Raw genomic sequence first — 21,903 nt, forward strand, 5'->3', positions numbered from 1 at the left:
ATTCCTGCATGAGCTTCAGCCATGGCTCTGCCGTCTCAGGTGGCACCAGTCCCTGTATGACTCTGGGCTTCAAAGATACAGCACGTGATGGTCTTAGATTGTGCCTCCCCTCTCTCCCCAAAACAACCCAGCTGCTCCATCCGGGGCTGCTCCCCAAAGAAGCACTGATCTGTCCCAAGGCCGAAGGAAGACCTGGCTCAGACGGAGTTCCTGAGAGACGGTGCTGTATTCGAGAGGAATTTAAGGGCTCTCTAAAGTTTCTAAACGTGACTTTTGGCCTTTCTCTGTGCTGATTTTATCAGACGCCACTTCTTTACATCCATAGGTGTCAAAAGATCTTCCCTTGCCATCACCATGGGACAAGGGATTGTAGGGGTACCCCGTTTCATAGGTGTGGCGATGGGGGCTCTAAGACAGCACGGATAACTGAGGATTTCAATATGAGTGCAACCCAGGTCTTTTCGCCTCATGGGGGAGGGCCGCCCCCATGAGAGCCCACCAAGTCTCTTCCGGCCTTAGGCTGCGTGTCCAGAGCCCAGTCGTTGTGGCCCAAGTTGCTCTTGGTGATGCTTCTCCTTTTCTCCAGTTGCTATTCCCACTGGTGGTTGCTCACCCAGTCCCAGACCACTCCCCTCCAAGCCTGGCCAGCTCTGTGTCAAGCCCCAGGACCCTGGCTATTTCTGGCTTAGGACAGGGAGGGCCCACTGCATCCTGGTTTCTCAGAGGTAACTCTCTTTGGCAACCCCCCAGGTACAAATCTGGCTCATCTATTTAGAAGAGAAGCAGAGGAAGCTCACCCCACCCAGAGCCCCCAGTGGGAACACCCCCTCCTGCATCCCTGTGTCAAGTGCCAGCAGGTCCCACCCACTGCAGGTCCCTCAGAGACAGAGGAAATCCAACTCAGGTCCTCAAGAGCAGGACACATGGGCAATAGGGGCTCCCAGGGAACCGACCACAGCACATAGGCGCTCCCCTGGGAGCCAAAGGTGAGTACCCGTGAAAGGGGCAGGATGCTGCTGGCTTCCCACAATGTGCTGTAGCCCCAAATCCAGGGGACCTGCTGAGTCCTTGCTTTCCCACCATTGTTCTTTTATCTGATTGTAAAAATAATGTGTCACCATTGTGAAATTTTATTTTCCAGAAAATACAGATCAAAATTAAAATCACCCAAAATCTGCAAAAGCAAAGATAACTAGTGCTGATATTTTGGTATATAGACATTCAGACTTTTCTCTAAGCATCTATATACATATTCATGTCTTCTTTTTCTTTTTTTTTCCTTGCAAACTGGCTTCTGGTACTCAACTGTGCATCATGGGAATATCCCCACATCAATACATAGAGACTACTTCAAGCTATTTTATGGCTACCCAGTAGTCCACTGTATGAATGCACCATAATTTAAGCAATCTATTTATGATAGACACTGAGATTAATCTTTTTTGTGTGTGTCATTATACATCATGCAGCCATGGACCCTGTTGCTTAATTATTCTTTGGACTGAATTTCTAGATAATGAGATTTCTGGTTACAAGGTAGCCACAGTTTTGAGGCTCTTGATTCCTGGGGCCAGACTGTCCTCCAGTGAGGTCACACCAATTGCTTATACATCAGCAGCTTATAAAGGTGAGAGATCACACTCTGTGAGGATGGGAAGTGCAAGCGCCAGGATTCCCACAATGCTCTGCCCAGTCCAGAGACATCATCTGGAAATCCCCAAATGCATCAGCGCACGAAACAAACTAGTTGCTGGGAGTTGGGGACAGAGGGGAGGGGCTGCAGCTTCTCTCCCAGTAATCAGAAGCAGGCAGCCTGAGGCTGGGAGTGCCAGGGGGCCACACAAGGCTCCCTTTGTCTCCTCCAAGTGTCCCTCCACTGAGTGGGGCATAAGGTGATAAGAAGGGCTACCTGCGGCAATGATAAATACCCAGCCCGGAATCCAATCACTCCCCCAGCCAGCTGTGTGACCCTGGGAAAGGGCTTCCCCTCTCTGGGCCTCAGTTTTTCCATCTGATCCAACATTCTTAATTCTTTGATCTCAGCCTTAAGACCAGAGCAGACAGATCTCCATCCATCTCCATTCACCAAGTCATTTACCTTTCTTTGATTTCTCCATTAGATCCATTTTTATAAACCCTACCTCCAAGAAGAGCCACACCAACCTTTTTTTGGCTTCTGTTTTTGTTAGCATAGCACTGATGCCATTGTGGCGGTCAGCAGGAGAGAGAGAGCGGACCTTTGTTGGAAAGTAAAGAACATGCTTTTCAAATTGAGCCTCAGTTCAACATTAGCCGAGAGCCCCTGGTACTGCTGACATATCTCACCCACCTTCGCATTGCCCCTGCATGATAAATGGGATCTTGCCCATTGCAGTTGGGGAAACTGAGGCTCAGAATTTACACAGTAGTCAAACTTACCCCATGGGTAAAAGGCAGAACTGAGATTCAACCTCAAGCCTGTTTGACTCTAAGTTCCATCTCTTTCTAACACCCTCCACTGTCTCTCCAACCATCCCTACGAAAGGATTCTTCATGCCCAGAAACATGAAATCCTCTGGTGCAGGGCTGAGAGTTGGAAAAGCATGAGGTCACCTGGATTTCTCAGATTGGTCATGCTTGGCGCAGGGACCTTGAAGCCAATTAACATGTCTCTCCCTAACTTTTATCATCTATAAAAAAAGCAGTGAGAGAATTAATTAGCAATGTCTGGCAAAACCTGCTCTGCCTCTTGTCATTCATCCAGTACTTCTCATTCAGGACTGAGTCTCCTCTCCTTCTTGCAAGAGCCAAAAGCTATAGATCTGGATGACAAATAGGTGTGCGCGAGCTTCTGCAACCCTCTACCCAGAACATATCCCAAACCCCCAAATCCTCCCCCACCTCAGTCCCAGGTGCTTCTGGCACCCAGAGGAAACCAGGTCGTGGTGATGCCAGGTCTTGAATTCCCAGGGGCCTGTGTCCATCCCCAAGCAAGCATGTGGCAGAATCAAGATATTCCAATGAAATATGAGTCAGGAAAAATCTCAGGCTAACTCTGAAGACTGCCCCTCATCCTAAAAGTAAAGGAGGTAAAAAAAAAAAAATACCAACAAGGAGAATGTCCATTGGTTCCTGATGCCAGGTCTTGTCCCCAGGCTCAGGTTTGCCAGGCCTGCCAATGGTGCTAGTAGAGTGGGTGGATGGGCAGAGCAGGGCAGGGAGCACACACCTACGTACACACCAGAGAAAGAAGGAGATGCTGGAAAATAACTTGTCATGCCCAGAGGGAATGAGGATGGCCTTGGACACAAAGCCAGCCTCCAAGAGGGCCTGGCCAGGCGAGAGGTCTCATTCCCCTAGATGAGCCAGGAGCAACACCTACATTGCACCTTTATGTGAATCAGAAAAATGCCCCCCCTCCAGGTGTTGGCAACCTGCCCCACACACCACACCGAAAAATATCTCCAGGGTCCCAATGCTCTTGGGTTCCAGAAAAAAAAATAAGTTGATGGGTTTCCAAGGAAGCCTTGTGGTAGGATGGGTACCACAGAAAGGCATCGTGGTGGCAAGAACTTCCCATGGGCCTATGGACAGAAGACAAGGTCAAGCAATGAGTGGGCTTCAAGGAAGCTGATACACTGGCCACTTCAGAATCCCTCATTTTTTTTTCTGAACCTTTAAAAACAAAAGATGTGGTGGGAAACGGGGCCTCTTGAGGGTGCTTCCTGGAGGTCCTCAACTGTCTAAGCTAGAACTGTCGAGGAGGGAGGGGGACAGGCTGAGCCTTGGCCTTGAGAATAGGGGCCATAGCCAGTCCATCTTTGTGGCCTCAGCACCTCACCCAGTGCCCGGACCATAGCAGATGCTCAATAAATCTTTGTTCAAGGAAGGGATGTGTCCACAGCAAATGTATTCATAGGACCACTACACAGTTATGGAAGCCAGGTACCCAGTTGGGTGGGAGATGGCCAGATTGGGAGATGATGGTCGCTGAGGCCCGTGCCTGGTGGTCTCAAGCACAACATGACTGACAGTCGAGGAAGAAGGTGGAAACTGAGACACAGCCTTCTGTATGTTTGGCCTCCCACTTGGGATCAGGCTGGGCCTGGGAAGGAAGCCACAGCTCCTGCCAACATGGCGCCCAGTCCTCTGAGTATCCTGAGATGCCTTCTCTCTGAGCCTCTCCAGCCCCGTGGCCCTGGAATTCGCAGCCAGCAGAGGGGCAGCTCCTTGCAGGCGTAACCCAGCACCGCCCCAAGGGAGGGCAAGCCTCCTCAAGCCAACATAGATTATTCCCTCTTTCGCTACCTCACTCCCTAGTGGAAAAAACAAGAAAACAAAATTCCCCGGGGCAACCTGAAACCCTGTGACCCCCTGGCCAAGTGGCAGGATCCAGCTGCACCTTCGTCCCCTCCACTTTCCTCTGGCTCACCTAGTCTTAAGCCCAGAGGCCGGCCTTGGGGTTATTTATAACCCGTGTCAGAGGAGGAGGAGGCAGGAAATAGGAAATTATGAAGGAGGGGGCAAGGAGGAGTGGCAGGGCCCAGTGACCCCGCTGGCTCGGAATCCACCGCCCGCCTGGCCCTGGCGTCAGAGCCCCATGACAGGGAATGTTTCCCAGCCCACATTCCTCCTGGCCTCGGAGCCCTACCTGCTGCTCCCTCGCCAGCCCCGGCCCCTCCTCCAGGCCCAGGTGGCAGAGTTTCATCCTGAGGCTTCTCCTAGTCTTGCCACAGGCACGTGGGCTTCTCCGACTGGAGTTAATGGTGCAGGAGCTGGGGGCCCAGCCCTGAGGGTGGGTGGGCAAACGCCCAGCCTTTCACCTCCGCCAGCCCCACCCTGCTCTCTTTCATTCCCTCTCTGCTTAAATACCCTGAAAGCCAGACTCTGAATGGTCAAGGCTTAGGACCCAAGACCTCTCATTAACTGCCTCAAGGGGCCTCAAAAAGGAAGCGACTGGGCCCCAGAATCATACCGCCAGAGGGAGCAGAGCCAGGCCTGGGGCCCTCTCCCTTGGGGGCGCTGGCCCCATTTTCTACACTCCCACGCGGACCCCCAGGATCCTGGCTAGCCAAGACCCCTCTGCTACAAATGTGAATGTATTTGACGTCCTGCACAGGCTGGGAGCATCCATCCTTGCTCTGCCCAGAGCCGTGAACTAGGACATGGAATACCGGCCGCCACCTCACATCCTGTGTGGACTGATGCAAACCATCCATCAATCGGTTCATTCACCAAAACATTCCAAGCCAACTGCCGAATTTGTAGCACCACTAACTTTCAGACCGTTTCGGATTCAGTTAGGTGGTTCTTTTTGTTTGTTTTGGTTTTTGTTTTGCTGTAACACACCGTCGCCAGCTCAGGGATTCTCTACAAGGGTTCTGAAGTGGATGGATGGGAGATGATGACAGACAGCCTTCAGGAGGGTGTCAGAAAGTCTAGAAATTTGGATGTACAGCTTTAATCAGATTCTCAGAGAGGCTCCTGTCTGTACAATGGTTAAGATGCTCATGTAAGAGAAAGATAGAGCAGAGAGCTGAGAGCTCAGGCTAAGACCACTTGGGGACCAGGGGTGGGGACACGTGGGAATGTCCCCTTGCTACGGATCACCTTCTCTCCACAGTACTCGTCCCCTGCCTTCAAGTCTTAAATCCCTCACCGTCACACCAGCCACATGTTCCTTCCACCAAGCCCCTAATGTATAAACAAGGTACTAGGATTTAAAAATCTGAAGTGTGCCTAGAACTGAGTCAATTAGGATTAGAACACAAGTCACGGGCATAGGGTGGATCCTTAAGTCTGGCCAACATTTGGCCTGAAGGGTCACTCCTACCTTCCTCCTTATTCTTCCAGCCCCTATAAGTGCCCCCTCGTACTACTGCAGCCATTTCTGTTTAGGAATCCCACATGAGCAGCTTCCCTGGATATAATGCTGATGATATTTCTTACTTTCCCCTTCCCTGCCCAGCAAGCACAGGGCAGACCAACGGGCAAAAGTGGTTTTCAGAATCCATGCTTCTCAGGGAAAAATTAGTTCCTTGATCAGACATGTTTAGGAAACACTGGATTAAACAGAGCTAAATAGGTTAGCATGCTGCAGGACTTCTCAGAGCCTTTGCAGGACTTCTCAGAGCCTTGCAGGACTTCTCAGAGCCTTTGCGATGCTAATAGTCACTGCACGTATCTCTAAGAGGGGAAGACAATAAACAGCTTTCCTACATGTGGCAGCCGAAAGGACATTTCTTAAGACTGGTATTCGGAGGATCAAACCCTGGGAAACACTGCTTTAGGCTTTCCCACAGTTACAAAGAAATTTTTCCTGCCCCTGTCTTCACAGCCCACCTGATGAATTACAAGAGGTGGTGGTGCAGAATTTCTACCAGGAAGGCAACCTCAGTTCTCCTGAGCCAGACAGTGAGGCAGCCTTCAGTAAGGACCCAGGAGCTCCACATCAGAGGACGGATCAAGGCCTGATGGCAAATTTGGAGGTTTCCATCTTAAGGTGCCGAGGGCCTGGAATCTGCACAGTACTCTTTAGGGAACACCACGGTCTTGATAATAGGACAAAAGGAAGTAATTCCCTTCTTTCTAGCCCAGTGGGATAGCAGGGAACAAGCTCAAAATAAGGAAAAATAAAACTGAACTGGTCTTTCCCTGGCATTCCACTGCCTGCCGTTCCCCTGGCCAAAAATAAAGGCGTTGGCCTCAAGTCAACAACAGTGGACAAGGAAAGGTAGCAGAGGTCTCCGGCGTGCATGGAGACTCAAATGACCTCCAGCCGAAGTTCTTTTTATACAGAGCACAGAGTCTTCCTGGCTAAGGGCTCCCCCAATGACCCCTTTTTAGCATTTGTTTATGCCGTAGTTGACCTGCATTTATTGAGCATCTACTAAGGGGGATGGCCTGTGGTCAGGAATACCCATCAATTTCCAGGCAGCAAGGCTATTCTTAGTTTTCTGGTGTCTATTTAAAGAGTGTTAATCCTCCTAACCACCGCCCCCCCCTGCAATTAGACAGATACCACTTTCCAACCTGGTACACTGACCTCGCCCAACGGGGAAGGCAGGATGGACAAGTGTTCCTCCCACCCTCCTCCACCGGGCCAGGAATTTGGCTTCATGGGCTAGGCCAGCCTGGGAATCAGCCGAGCCGGAGGAGATGTGCCTGTTCTGCTGGACACTTCAGTCAGTGCTGGAGTCCGTAGCCTCTCTGTTCTGGTCCTTACCGACAGCACAGTGAGGCAGAAAGTGCTAGGAATCAAGGGGAGTGTGAGCCAGGCAGTCAAGTCGGTGAAGAAAGCCCGTGGACCAGGGAACAGATGTAACCAGCTCACATACAGCTTTGCCGTCGCACAGCTGGGCAACCTCGGGCATAATCTGTGATTCAGAGCTCGGGCTCTGGAGTCAGGCAGCCTGGGCTCAAATCCTGGCTCCACCACATACGAGCTGCATTTTAGGCAAGTGACTCAGCCTCTCTCAATCCCAGTCTTCTCATCTTTAAAGTGGAATGATAATTCCCAATATGTAGGTTTAGAGTAAATACTAGAATTAATATATATGTATATAAACTTCTTAGAACAGCTATCAATAAATATTAGCTGCTTTAATATTTAATTCATCTAAGCCCAAAGTTCTTCATCTGCAGATCAGGAACTAGTGCCTCCTGACTCAGTGGTTATGAGAGTTTAAGGAGAAAATGCACAAAAAGGTCTTGGAATATAAAAATGACTCAATAAATGTTAGATATTACCAAATATTATCATTAATTTTATTCCAGTTCCAGCTTTCTTAGGCTAAAATACTCCAACTCTCTGAATCTCAGTTGCCCCACTTGTCAAGTGAGAGCACTGAGTCAGATGGCTTCTGCAGTGTCACAGAGCACGGGTTCCCTACCCTGGGACCCACACGGCCTGAATATCTCTTGCAGCCAAGTGGAGTCAGTAGACTCAGAGCCTTGATCAGCCCCAACGCACCTCCAGTTTCCCCACATCTCTGTGCACAACTCATAAAACAACTAGAAGGAGGGGAAAAAAAAGATGCTTTGCATTCACAAATATTATCTTGACCTGTACTGTCCTGTTAGTGTGGTGGCCATTAATCACCAGAGGCTATTAAGCACCAGAAATGTGACTAGTCCAAACCGAGATGTGCTGGGAGTGGAAAATATATATTGGATTTCAAAAACTTAAAAAATTTAAAATCTTGGGGGCAGGCCCACTGACCTAGTGGTTAAGATTGCATGCCCCACTTTGGCGGCCTGGGGCTCGCTGGTTCAGATCCTGGGCATGGACCTACACACCGCTCATCAAGCCATGCTGTGGCGGCGTCCCACACAGAAGAACTAGAAGGACCTACAACTAGGATATACAGCTATGTACTTGGGCTTTGGGGAGAAAAATGAAAAAAAGAGGAAGATTGGGAACAGATGTCAGCTCAGGGCCCATCTTCTCCACCAAAAAGAAGGGAAACCACAATATGTCTTTAAAAAAAAAAATTAAATCTCACAAACAATTTTTTTTAATGATGACATGTTGAAATAATATTTTGGACATATTGGGTTAAGAAGAGAACTAAAATTAATTTCATTGATTATTTTTCCTTTTTTTTAATGTGGCTATAAGAACATTTAAAATGACATATGCGGCTTACTTTTGTGACTCGCAATAATTGTTTCTTCTGGACAGTGCTGGTCTAGCCTTACCCTTTCTGTCTCCCTCCTTGTGAGTCGCCCGGTAAGAAACTCTTCTCTGAGGGATCCAGAAGGAATTTGAACTATTTGGGGTTAACTTTTTAAAAGAGAATAAAACACAGATGTTAACTATCCAGGTGGGGCATTAAATTTTAAGAGGTCCAGGAATCTCCTCTGCCTTAGAGGGGCCCTCAATGAATAAAACCCGTCAAGCCGCCAAGGCGCCCAATGATGTGAGCACACTTGTCCGCACCTGAGGTCTGGCAGCTGCGCTCCGGTTTCCCCAGCCGTCTCTTGCCGTCTCTGGTAGACAAGGACGGGCGAGGGCTTTTGTTTCATTTTCCAAAACAATCGCCACTCTTGAGCACGCTAAGCAGCTTACAACAGCTTTTTCTCATTGAGCTGGTCAGTGCCCAGCATGTCCAGACTGATTTTTCTTTTCTCTCTCTCTCTGACACACACAGAGAGCTAAGTGCCCTATGGCCTGGAGAGGCTGGAATGCTCTCTTTCTTGAAAGTCTTCATTCATTGGAGGTGCTTTTATCGCATGCCTACTATGCATCAGGCAATGAGCTGGTGAGTAAGACATGACTCGCCGTCCACCAGCTGGCTCACCATCTGGGGGGAGGCACTAAGTAGTAATAATATGATGGCTGACATTTATCAAGCCCTTACTACATGCCAGGCCTCGGGCCAAGCCTGTGATTCCCATTATCTCAATGAATTCTGCCACAACCCTGTGAGGTTAAGAGGACTATTATCGCACACTCCATTTTACAGATAAGAAAAATGAGGCTGAGAAGGATTGAGTTGCCCAGCACCATACAGCTAGCAATTAATGCAGCCAGACGTTTGAACCAGCATTTCACGCCAGCATCTGTGCTCTTAACCGGCTCAGAAAGTGTGGAAAGTGCAATAACAAGCTTATGAGCAGTGTTCTCTGGGGACACTGAGGATAGGGTACATTGCTTTGCCTGAAAAAGCAGTTGGTCTTATTCACTGAGAGATCCTACAACCCAAAGGAAATTCAAGAGATCATCTGGACTCTATGTCACAAAACTGATGACCCACAGGACTGAATCGGGCCCAGGGACATGTTTTTTTGTGGCCCATACACGTGTATGTGTGTGTGTGTGTTGCTTTTTAATTATGCCAGCATTTAAAAATCAGAAGATTTCACACTAAAATTTTGGATTTTTAGCTTATCGTAAGAGACTGGAAATCTGGCAACACTGGACCCACATTCTGACAGACTGGAGCTGGACAGCTGCTGTCCCCTTCAGAAAGGATGTGAACTGTTCTGTTCGCCACAGTCGCCACCATTCTCTATTGCCTCCCCCACTCCAAAGCCAAAGATACGTCGCTAGTTATCATCACATTTGCCCACTGTTTTGTTATTTGTCTATACCAAAGAAATAACTTTTAGTACCCATTTATTCTCCAAAGTGGGAAGAGACTGAGGGAACACATATATATTTTTTTTGGTAGAAGTGAGTAATATTTCAATATGTTTCATATGCAAACATCCAACTTCTGTGACTAGCCTCTGCAGGCATTTGGGTTTGTGATCTGATCTAGATGACAGGTGAGGAAACCCAGGCAAAGAGAGAATCAATCAAAGAAGGCACTAGAACTCACAGCTACACCTGCCTGCCTCAGTGCAGCCTTTTTCCCCATTTGCTCAGAACTGCACCCTGGAGAACAACCTGGGATGTTGGGGTCCTCCACATTGCTCAGTCCTGGTGGCCATTTGTGTCAGGAAGCTACAGTGGAGGGCTCTTTAGTGGTTTGTGTCCTGTTGTTGCGGAGGGGGACTGGAAGGTGGGTGCCCAACAGGACATAGGTTTGAGCTTAGGGCTCCCAAACTCCCTCCTCATTCATGGAAACAAACGTTCCATCAGATCCCATACGTCTTCATCACAGGTCTTCATCCGAGCTGGTCTTCCATGAGAGAAGTCTTCTCAGCTACAGATGGTTGAGCCAACCCATTAACCAAATTTGCTGGGGCCAGGGACTGCTCAGGTGGACTGTGGATCAGGAAGGCCTTATTTTTGATGAGTATTGATTCTCAACCCCACCTCTCGTCCATTAGCTTCTGTAGTGGTGTTAATGGGGTTCATCAGAATTTTTACTAAGCCCTTCAGTGATCAATGACAGACACCAAAGTGACCTTGATTTTTAATTCTAGCCATCAACTAGGTCTGCAAGGTTGCTATCTGTTTGGCAAATCAGCTCTGCTCCAACAGGAAGTTTGGTGGTCAAATATGTCATCCGATAAAGGATGTCAGCTCATTAGTGGTTTTGTTCAGTTGAAGCCCTCATCCACTTTTACAACCACAGAGTCCTGGCTCTTATCTTAATAGACCATATTTTTCTACAGAAGTTACCTCCTAAAAGGTGTTGCTGATGGATTTCAGTGCTCAATTATTCAGCTAGAGAGCCCCTCCCAAGGGAGCTTAGAGCCAGAAACACTGGACACATAGTAGGCATTCAGGAAAATATTAATTACTATAAATAGATGTGAGAAAAATGTATATGTGTACAGGCCACATAGAACCAATCCTGCCATTTTACAGATAAGAGCTTGAAATCCAGGGAGGTTGACATCACCAAGGTGATTCCCCAATCAAGTGGTAAACCAGAACTAGAACCCAGGTGTCCCAACTCGAGGCCAGTGCTCACTCCTGTGCCCCACGCTGCATCTCCCAGCCCCGGGTGTAGACAGGGACAGGGGGCATGGATTTGACATCCAAGTTCAGTATCACCCATTTCCATATCAGTATCAGTATCGGTATCATAGTATCAGTCCATTTCCCAGGCCCTCCCGTTGGCTACCCCAGCATCTTCGACCTGTGCCTATCAGAGGCAAACATGCCAGAGCAGTCTAGAGAGTGCTGGTCTAGAGAGGAAAGGGCGGCACCTGACCCTTGAAAAGAGTGTAGGACTTGCCCTCTGAAGACATGGGTTCCACTCCCAAGTCCATGTATGGGCTGGTGGCCATGCTCCAGAACCACACCGATTCTCACTATTGACATCTGTTTAATGGGAACGATGACTCCCACCGTCCTGCCTTCCTCAGTGGGATGTTGTGATCATCAAATAAGATCAAGTGAACTTAAGACTCTAAAATGCGGAGAGTTATGAAAATACAGAGTAGGGAACTTAGTTGTTTGTTTCTCTGTCCTGTGGGAGGCAGTGTGACAAAGTGGGAAAGCATCAGATGGCGGGGGCGGTGGGGGGCGTCAAACAACCATGATTTTGAAACTCAGCTTTCTGTATGTGATCCTGAAAAATGTCACATCGCCCCTCGGGGTCCCATTTTCCTCACCAAAAAATAAACTGAGAATACCCGCTCTTGCATATAATTGAACAACCCTGCTACCATGTGCTAAACGTTGTCCATGAATTATTTCACTTAATCACCAACCCAATGTGGTACTACATACTATTAGTTCCCCCATTTTGCAGATGAGGAAACTGAGGCCCAAGCTTCTGAGCAGCAGAGCTCACCAGAGCTGCTCTGTTTCCAAATCTCAAAGGTTATGCATCTATACACAACGATAAAGTCTAAATGAAAAGGAGACCCCTCCTAACTCGTGAACCGGACGCAGTTTAGGCAAATATCCATGATCCCTCAAGTGACGAACCCACATCCTCGTGAAGTCTGAGCCAGGGTGCAAGGCTCGCCTTCCCCACGCCCTATTCTGGGGAGTGCAGGAGCTCTAAGATTTCTGAACGCAACAGTCCTTCTCTGCAGGCCACTGGGCGATTCCATGCCTGGGGCCCCCACTCCCAGAGGGATCAAAGTTGGGTGGAGGGGGCAGGGTAACTGCAGGCAATATTTAAGGTCTCTGGTTCCAGAATGATCTGGTCTGCTCAGGATTTCCCCTCTCCCCACCCCTCCACCCCCTGTCCTCCCAGGGCTCTGTTTTTCCACTCGCTGAACTTTACCTTGGGCTCTGAGACCAAATCTTACAGCTCTCCTTCTCTTCCCCACCCCCACAAAAAGCCAGGTGGCCGCAGGCCTGGGAACACTTAACATCTCCACTCTCTGTGCCGTGCATGCCACCCTTAGGTGATAAGATTTACATCGATGTGAATCAGAACTGCGTGCTGGGCAGCAGGGACCATCCCTTCTGGGGCAGCCAAACCACCCCAGCCTCACAGAGAGCTTATAAATGGACAGGAAAGGTTCAATGGATCCCCTCGCCTCCTCTAGACTCTAACTTTTTAGCGACGAAGCAAAAAGGCCTCCGTTCCATTACAGCTTGGAAAGACACCAGGTGACCTCCTGTCTTACACGGTTTAGCGAGTCCCTTTAGCTAGAATCAACATTCATCTGCTCCAGCCTATCAGAGGTTAATACAGGAAAACAATACCTGAAGCCACGTCACCTCCTCTGAAAGGGTGTGCAACCCAACGAGGGCACATTGTTTCCCTGCCACCTCCGCCAGCCCCGTTCTCAGCACTGTGAGGTCATAGGAATATGGCAAGGGAGGGTCAATGTGTGGACCTGCCCACAAGGAGGAGAGATGGTAAACCCATGTAAAACTAAAGGGCCATTCTCAGAGGTGTGAAGAACAGTGATGACGAGGGGCTCCATGAGCTATTTTCAGCATTTCAGTAAGCCAGCCCAACCCTAACCCTACAGTCATCCAACAGCCCATGAGAATGCTCCCCAGGCTTAAGAAAACACCAAGTTTCTGTGCTTTGGGCTACAATTAATTGACATACTAGCTGACTGTGTCAGAATAATGACCGGCTAGTATCAGTCATTATAGATATATTTTAACTAGTTCTTCTAATGGAAAAATAATCAACACTCAACACATGAAGTAGTGATGGATAATTTTTCCAAACATGGAACCCACTGATGGAAAATTAATAGCCAATAGTCCATGGTGTTGAAAAGGCTGGGAACCACTGATTCAGTGGAAAGAGCACTGGGATAGAAATTAGAAATGGGGTTCCAGGCTTGCTTTCATTGGGACTGTACTGTAATAAAATTGGGGGTAGCAGAGGAGGCAAGGGCTGGAGAGGCTGGCTACAGAAAAAATCAGAGAAGCATACCAAGGGGACCCCTGACAGTGTGGCATCAGAAAACCAAGGTGGGGGAAGTTGCAAAGGAGTAGCAACTTCCCACGTCCAAAGATTCCCAGCCCTTGGTCTATATAAGAGACTAATTTGCAATACAAGTTTTGGAGACAGACCAAGCAAGTGGCGGTTCCGGCTTGTCTGTTTCCTAGCAGTGTGATCTTGGATAAGGATTTCACCTCTCTAGCCTCAAATCACTCACCAGGCAGCTGGGATGGGCAGTCCCCACTTCACAGCATATGCAAGTAAGGAGTTTGGTACAGTGCCTGGCACATAGTAAGTGCACCTCAATGAAAGGTAGTTATCATTTTTGGTCCTCTCCTGCTGGGATGGCATTTAGAAATCTCTACATTTTTCTCTGGGATGGTGGTGGAGTATAATGTCCAGAAGATGGGACTGGGCTTATCAAGTAATGTAGACAGCATAGCAGGTCCCGCCCCTCTCAGGGGGGTTAGATGCATCCCTTTGGGTGGTACACAGCGCTTAGGTCTCGCCCAACCCAAGAATGGCCCCCTCTGGGAATTTCCCACATAGCTTTGGAGAATTTGGCTTTTACTAAAGATGGTGTTTTTCAACGTGTTTAAAATTTGGGCAAGGCGTGACTGTTCTTCCGCACCAATGCCAAGGAGTGGGCCAGGAAATGGGACCGCATGTGACCTGGAGAATGAGAAGTTAATGAGGAATGTTCAAAACCAAGGGGACAGCATGGGCCAAGAGCCAGAGAGAGAATACATGAACAGCTGGAGCTGGAAGGTGCAGTGATGAGAGGATGAAGAATTAGGCAGGGGCCAGATCAGTCCTTGTAAGAGTCATTTTATGACACTTTATTTCAAGAGTCCACTGAAGGGTTTTAATCAGGACAGTGAACTCTCTCTTAAACCAGCCCTTGCTGCTCCCATAATGACTGACAAGACCCCAGCATCTTTCCTGTTTGGGAGCCACCTTGCCTCCCTCTCCACAGTCCATGTGCATCTCCATGGCCATCCCACCACTCCCATCCAAGTGCCATCCAAATGCAACAACAAGGGGAGTAGGGTGACAAAAGGTTGAGTCCCCTGGTGCCACCATGAACTGGGCCAGGCCGGTCTACTATGGGGCATCTTTGAGTCACCAAACAAAACCCTGTGCCCTGTGTCTTCAAAATATAGCCACATATGCTTAAACGTGGGTTCATGTGAAACCCCAAAGTCAAACAGCTTCATGGAACGAAAGGCCCATTGCTTATTATGAAAGCAAAAAAACCACAGCATCTTCAACTGAATTACTCCAAACTGCCACAATTCAAGGACCACAGCTTTCCTGGCACTGAAGCCCCTCGCTCCCTATAACAATGCTCCCTCAACTTGGTCTAAGTAGCCCTAAGTTTGCTCACTTTAGAAGGGACAAAGGGATAAGCGAAAGGAGGAAAAACCCTAGAAAGTCAATAAAAATTATAGATTGCTTTCCCATTTGAGAGAAGCATGGAAGTATTACACAGGGCCGGAATAGTTCCTCCATCCCTTCATGTTGCACATCCGAAAAGAACTATGTTAACACAGCCACTCTGGAGGGCAAACTGGCAGGAACTATTAAAATGTAAAATGCACTTACTTATGTGCAATAATTCCAATGGTATGTTTCCCATAGAGAAATATTTGTAACATGTGAACAAGAGGATTGTACAATGACTGTTGCAGTGCTCTTTGTAAGGGTGAACAGCTGTTAGAAACCTAGACATCTATCAATGGGGGATGGTTAAATAGATATATACCTATACCTATAGGGATATTATGTTATTATAGCAATATAATAGTATATAGTAATATATACAATATAACATATAGTATAATATAATGTAATGTAATGTAATAGATAGTATTGATTATATTTTAATGCCAGGCTGCAGGGGTTTAAATGCAGGCTCTGTAGTAACCTTGAACAAGTTACCTAATTTTTCTAAGACTCAATTTCCTCATCTGTAAAGTGGAGACAACAGTAACACAGCTGCCTCACAGGACTATTAAGAGAATTAAATGAGTTAATGCATGTTAATTGTATGGAATGATGCCTAGCCCATAGTAATCACTCCATAATTAGGTTTTTAAAATTATGACCCTAGGGGCCAGCCCGGTGATGCAGCAGTTAAGTTCCCGCGTTCGGCTTCGGCAGCCCGGGGTTCGCCAGTTCGGATCCCGGGTGCAGACCTATGCACGGCTTGGCAAGCCATGCTGTGGCAGGCATCCCACATAAAGTAGAGGAAGATGGGCACGGATGTTAGCTCAGGGCCAGTCTTCCTCAGTAAAAGGAGGAGGATTGGTGGCAGATGTTAGCTCAGGGCTAATCTTCCTCAAAAGGAAAAAAAAAAATTATGACCCTATGGAATACTATACACAAAAAGAATGAACTAGATCCATATGTATATCTCAGAACAATCTCTAACATACATTGTTCAATGAAAAAAAAGCAGAATGCTATATACGGTTTTCCACTATTTATAGTGTTCGATTATTCATGTTTTTAAGGGAAAAAACTACTATAAATTTTCTACAGGTACCTATGTATGTAAATGCACAGGGAGGAAATGGTCTGGAGAAGGAGCTAGAATTAGAGGAAGTGATCAAAAAAGACTTCCCCCTTATCTGATTTTAGACAGACAGACAGATAGATAGATAGATAGATAGACATGGATGGGTGATGGATAGATGGATGGAGTATGGATGGATGGATATAGATATACGCACAGATACACACAGGGACATGGAATGTATTCACATAATACTTGTAACTTTAAATATGTAGAATAAAATGAAACGGTTGAAATGGAACAAATTATGATTCCCCTTTTATAAATGAGGAAACGAAAGCTTAAAGACGTCCAGTAACATGCCCAAGCAACACAGCCACCAAGCCCCAGAGGAAGGAATGAAGCCCAGCTCTGCCTGCCCCACGGCCTTTCCACCACCCCACCCTGCCTCTTGAGGCCACGCAGGCGTTGACTATGACACAGCCTAGAAGAAGGGGCCTCCTTGTCCATACCGGCTGGAATGGTAAAAGTCAAACGCAAGGAGAATTGTGTTGTTGTTTTTGTTTTTAATTAATGAACCTGTTGGAATGTGCCGTTCAGCAGTGGAGCTGAATGGTTCCTGCTGTTCTTGCAAAACAAACAAAAGTCCCTCCACCCAAGCCACTCCTGTGGCCATGCTTCCAGCCTTATCTATCCAGGGACTGCGACAGGGGCACAGAGCTGTGGGAGAGGCACCTTCGCCTGCCAGCCAGGACCCCGTCTCCTGACTCTGCCTCTGGTTTTCTTCCACCACACTGGCCGTCTGCATAGACTGGGCACCTCGCCCTGGGCAGCCCCAACGCATCCCCGCCTGGAAGAGGAGGAGTATGCAAGCTCAAGATGTCTCGTCTCCATTAGCTGTCCTTATCCCCCGGGGCCTCAGTGAGACAAACTGAGCCATTTTTTAACTTTGACTTGGTGGTTTTGATGGTCTCTTCCAGTTCTAATAGCCAAAGAACATTAGGAATTTTCCTTTATTTTTCTCTATTTATACCCTAATATAATAATAACAGTAATAATAATAATTTCTCCCTCCCATAAAGTGATGTTTAATTAAAACCGCTGGCCATTTTGGCTATCTTTCTATTTTTAATGAAAACTTCTCAGGTCAATAAATAAAGCACTCTCAAGTGTTAACTGTCCATTCCATTTCCGTCCCAGGAGGGGTTGTCTGCCTTAGAATATCCAAGATAAATGCAACTTGAAAACTTTTTGAAGAATGGCATTAACTAAGGATGAACCGAGCCTTACCATTTAGTAGCTGGGGGACCTTGGGAAAGCACAACCTCTCTCAGATTCAGTGTTTTCCATCTGAAAAATTGGCATAATACCACTCTTAAGGTTACTGGGTGGATGAAAGACACAGGGTCTGTGAAGTGGTTGCACCCAGTGGGAGTCTGAGATGTCCCTTCCTTCTTCCTGTGAAGAGCAGCTCTCCTCTCTCCAAGGTTCCCAAGAGGTCAACAGCCTGCCTGGGACCCCTCCCCAAGGGGCCAGCTCCTCTCTGAAGTCTGATCCTTTTTATTTTCCTTAAGTCACAAAGCCTGGTGTAGAGTGCAATTGTGTATGTGTGAGTGACAGGCAATGGATCTGACTTCTTTGCAAATGGCTTCTTGGCTAAAACCACAACCTCAGATCTGATACTGAAAGAATCCACTGGCACTGGTCCCTGCCAAAACAATTTGGAGATATCCAGGGACCATCCTCCAGGGCTGGCAGCGGGCCCCCAAGCAGAGCCTCGCTCTCGAATTCCCAACAGGCTCAGGGGGCAGGCCCCCAACACTCCGTCCCACAGCCTCATTCCTCTTTGCCAGGGAGGGAAAGAGGAGGGCTTGGCATTCTGAAACAAATTTCTCTCTCTCTACCGCCCGGCCCCCCTGCAAAAACCACACACACACACACACACACACACACACGCACACCCTGATTTTCAGAAGGCTCTGAAAATTGGCACTGCCCACCTCTTCCTGGGCTGGACAGAGCTGCTGGAGCAGGATTTGCCCGGCTGAGGCAGGCTCCTTCATTCCCAGCTCCCTCCCACCCCTCCTCCCGAGGCAAGGTTTTGTCAAGAGTTTCAGGGGCAATGGCTGGTGGGGAGGGGGCCATAGACATTGTGGCGGCTGCCAAGCCCTTTTCTTTCCCCACAGTATGTTTTATAAGCCGGCATGTAGTTTATTCTTCTCCTAAACATTTCGCTAGGGTGCAGGGCCTGGAGTTGCCATAGAAACACCTTTTAACTCCTCCTCACCCAGAAGGCAATGCAAGTCCCCGGGGGCTTTGGGGGAGAAAGGCAAAAAGAGACACCTGTGGATAAGGAGGAAGGAGAGGGAAGGCCACGGGGTGTTCCTTAACAAGGGCCAAGCCAGGACACCGTGCCCTTCACCCAGCAACACGGCACCTGGTCACGAAGAGAAAACAGCCAAGAAGGTTCTAGAAGCTGGTGGACTGGCTTGAGCATCTTTAATGGGCTACAGCGTTGGCTGGGGGTGGCTCCTGGAGGTCACGGGGAATGGGGAGCTCCTACACATTTCTGAGCAGAGCTTCAACCCAGACGTAAACCAGAAAGGCCGCGAGCTGGGAAAACTGGGAGCCACCTACTGGGCACCAGCAGGGTGCTGTAAGGCGGCGGAGGTCAACAAGCAAGCAGCCCACATCCACACCTCCCATTTTTAAAAGCATTATCTCATCCTTGCCACCAGTGCAGTGCACCAAAGGCAGGCAGAACAGTGTTGGATCGGTGCCAGGGCATCGAAGATTTTTTTGTCTCTTTTTTTCTTCTTGCTACCACAATGTTCTGGGCTTTGGATACTTTCTGGTAACTCAGCTTTTCTCTGGGCCCCCTTTCTTGAAGAGGGTGGCAGGGGGATTTATTCTTGAATAAATCCAGAGAAATCACAAGAAACTTTCTGCATCAGCCCAGACCCACAGCAGGAAAGCTAACCAGGAAACTGAGTCAAGCAGCGCCCCCATTGGAAGCAGGGTCTCCTTGCTCCTGTTTCCACTGTTCCCTGGTGACCTTCCAGGGTGGAAATCCCAAAGTCAAGGGCAAGGGGGGAGGCATGAGGTCTCCCTCTCCCCACACACCCAAAACAATCCCAGTGAACACATCCAAGCCATTGTCAAGCAGAAGAGGGCGCCTTGACTCCACCTGTCAGCGCCCTGGCCCCGAGTGTGTGTGCTCCTCACTGAGCAAGACCAGAACCCACCACCGCCAGCAGCAGCAGCTCCCAACATGACTCAGGTGGGAATGTCACCAAGGGATGAGATGGGACAGGCCAAGTGGAATTTGGGTGGGGGCAGTCAAAGGAGAAGGGAGAAAACCCTTCCGGGCCTCAGGCAGCCCAAAAGGATCCTCCCAGGCAACTCACAAACCCAGGGACCAGCCAGAATCCCCCGGGAGAGGGAAGGGCAGGGCGTACAACATGAGCCCCAGGGGACCTCTAACAAGGGTGACCCCAGGTCACACAAACACCCACGCCTGCCAACTGGACTGACCTCCTGGTCACCACAGCCACCTCCCTGACTTCTCCTAGGCTTGGCTGGGCCCACCAGCAGCGCCCCTCCCAACCTCAGCTGCCTCCTCTGCCAGGCTCCGGTCTCCTCCCCCCTCCCCTGCAGCACACTTGTGGAGGCCCTCACCCAGGACCCAGTGGAAAATTTTCCTTCCCCTTTATGACTGTACTTAAAACACACACGCTCCATTCTTCACCTCTGAATCGACACAAGCAGAGGGCGGCCAGACTGTGTTCCACCCCACCCCCAGCCCGTGCGTGCACACACACACACACACACACACACACACACAGCAGAGGCCACTGGACTTGCATGCTTTATGAGCTGGAAAGGAGGAGAGAGATGTTTTCCAGCTGCTCCTCCACCTCTGGCCATCCAAACACAAGTGTCCCGAACACTCCCAGACAAGCTCTCCCAGGACACTCTGGAAGCCCTTGATAAAAACTGGTTAGCCTTCTTACTGAGTCTCTCTAATCAAGACTCGAGGTCCAGCTTGGAATTGTCACCACGATGTGACCCTGGGCATCTTTGTTCTTTTGATGACAAATCTATTTTTCCTGCTCATTCTCCCCCTCCCCACACATATTCAAGGAAAAAAAAAACAGCCTTCCTGCAAATTCTCGCAGCTATGTGATAAGCGATCCCTCACACACGCCACCTCCTGCTTGCTATCAACACTGTCAAATACAGTTCCTCCGGGGGAGGGTCAACCCCACGGCTTTCTTCTCATTTTTCTCCTTAAATCCACCCAGACTTGGCAGTCCAAGAAGCTGGGTTAGCACTTGCCTGGGAAGCTGAGGCTGGGTTGGGTCTCAATGAAAAGAATGAACTTCATGGACGCGGGAGATGATGCAAACTCAGAGAACTGAAAGTTTCTCCTGCAACTTTCTGTGCACATGGCTGGCAACTTTTGTTTTTCCTTTAACTACTTAACATCCCAGCACTTTAGTTGGCATTGCAAGTTTTAGGAACCCTCTCTCCCAGCCTTCTCCTCCAGCCCCTCCTCCTGCAATAGTGAAACGGGAAATTTTCCAGATGTCAAAGGAGCGGTAGGGACCTCACGCCCTAAAAGGAGAGCAAAAGCTGCAGTTCACTCGGCCAGTGTGGGGTTTCTCTGCAGGGCAGCTCCCCTCTCGGTTATGCCAGAGCCCCAGCCCGAGGAAACTGAGGCTCACCACCCCACCCTAAGCCCAGGCAGAGAAAAGGAGCGGGGTTCGCCACGCCGCCCGGGGCAGCGACCCAGTCCGGGCTGCAGCGCGCGAGCGGGCACCGCGGGGGCTCTGGCGGGGACACCGGGAGCGCTTACCGATGTCAGAGTTGCAGAAGGCGTCCTGGGGGTGGCTGGGCGAGCATGTGCACGCCTCGGCGCCCCAGTCCCCCAGGCTCCAGCTGCCCAGGAGCACGACGAGCCCAAGCCAGGGAGTCATCGCCGCGGCCGCTGCTGGGGCTGCTGCTCGCCTCTCCAAAGTTGCGGTGCGCGCCGCCCGCGGGGCCGCTGCAGCCCGAGTTCACCCGCCCGGCCGTGCGGGGCAACTTTGGCTTCGGGCGCGCTGCCCCCCGAGTGCCCAGCGGGACGGGATGGGGCGCGGCGAGGCTGCCCGGGCGCTGGCGCACGACTCTGCGGGCAGGAGGTGTCTCCGGAGAAGGAGCGGGAGCCGGAGCCGGAGCCGGAGGAGCAGGAGCAGGAGAAGCCGTCCGAGCGCCCGCCCGCTGCCCGCTCTGCGCCGCTGCCCGGCGGCCGAGTGATATAGCGCGGGTCCCCCCGGCACCCCCGCGGGGCCCTCGGGGCCCGCCCCCTCCGACCAATGGCAGGGCCGCATTACCTCATCGGCCCTCCGAAAAGGGGGCGGGGCCGGGGGCGCGGGGCGACCGGGCGGGGCGGCCCCGGACCGTTCAGATCCTTATAGGGAATAATGCGGCTGTGCGCGCGCGAGTAGGTGGACTGGGGCGCGCCTCCGACCGAGTGTCCCCCGAGCGGCGCCCCTCTCGCCTGCACCCTCGCCACACGCCCACCCTGCCCATTGGGAGCCTCTGACCCAAAGCAGAATCAACGACCACCTACCCCAGCACCAACCTTTTGGCAGGTCA

At 49.7% G+C, this 21,903-nt stretch overlaps 2 protein-coding genes across 2 annotated transcripts in view; one reads left to right on the top strand and one right to left on the bottom strand.

The window, feature by feature from the left end:
- Positions 1-21,549, bottom strand: part of TIMP3 (TIMP metallopeptidase inhibitor 3) — a 57,991-nt gene extending 36,442 nt beyond the window's left edge. Inside the window, exon 1 of the mRNA XM_046646802.1 lies at positions 21,122-21,549. Coding sequence (XP_046502758.1) covers positions 21,122-21,242 — 121 coding nt within the window. The 5' untranslated portion in view covers positions 21,243-21,549. The remainder of the gene's footprint in view (positions 1-21,121) is intronic.
- SYN3 (synapsin III) overlaps positions 1-21,903 on the top strand; it is a 453,079-nt gene that overhangs the window by 189,705 nt on the left and 241,471 nt on the right. The gene's annotated exons all lie outside the window — the stretch shown is intronic.

This window comes from Equus quagga, chromosome 19 (assembly GCF_021613505.1).
Source record: "Equus quagga isolate Etosha38 chromosome 19, UCLA_HA_Equagga_1.0, whole genome shotgun sequence".
Lineage (NCBI taxonomy): Eukaryota > Metazoa > Chordata > Mammalia > Perissodactyla > Equidae > Equus > Equus quagga.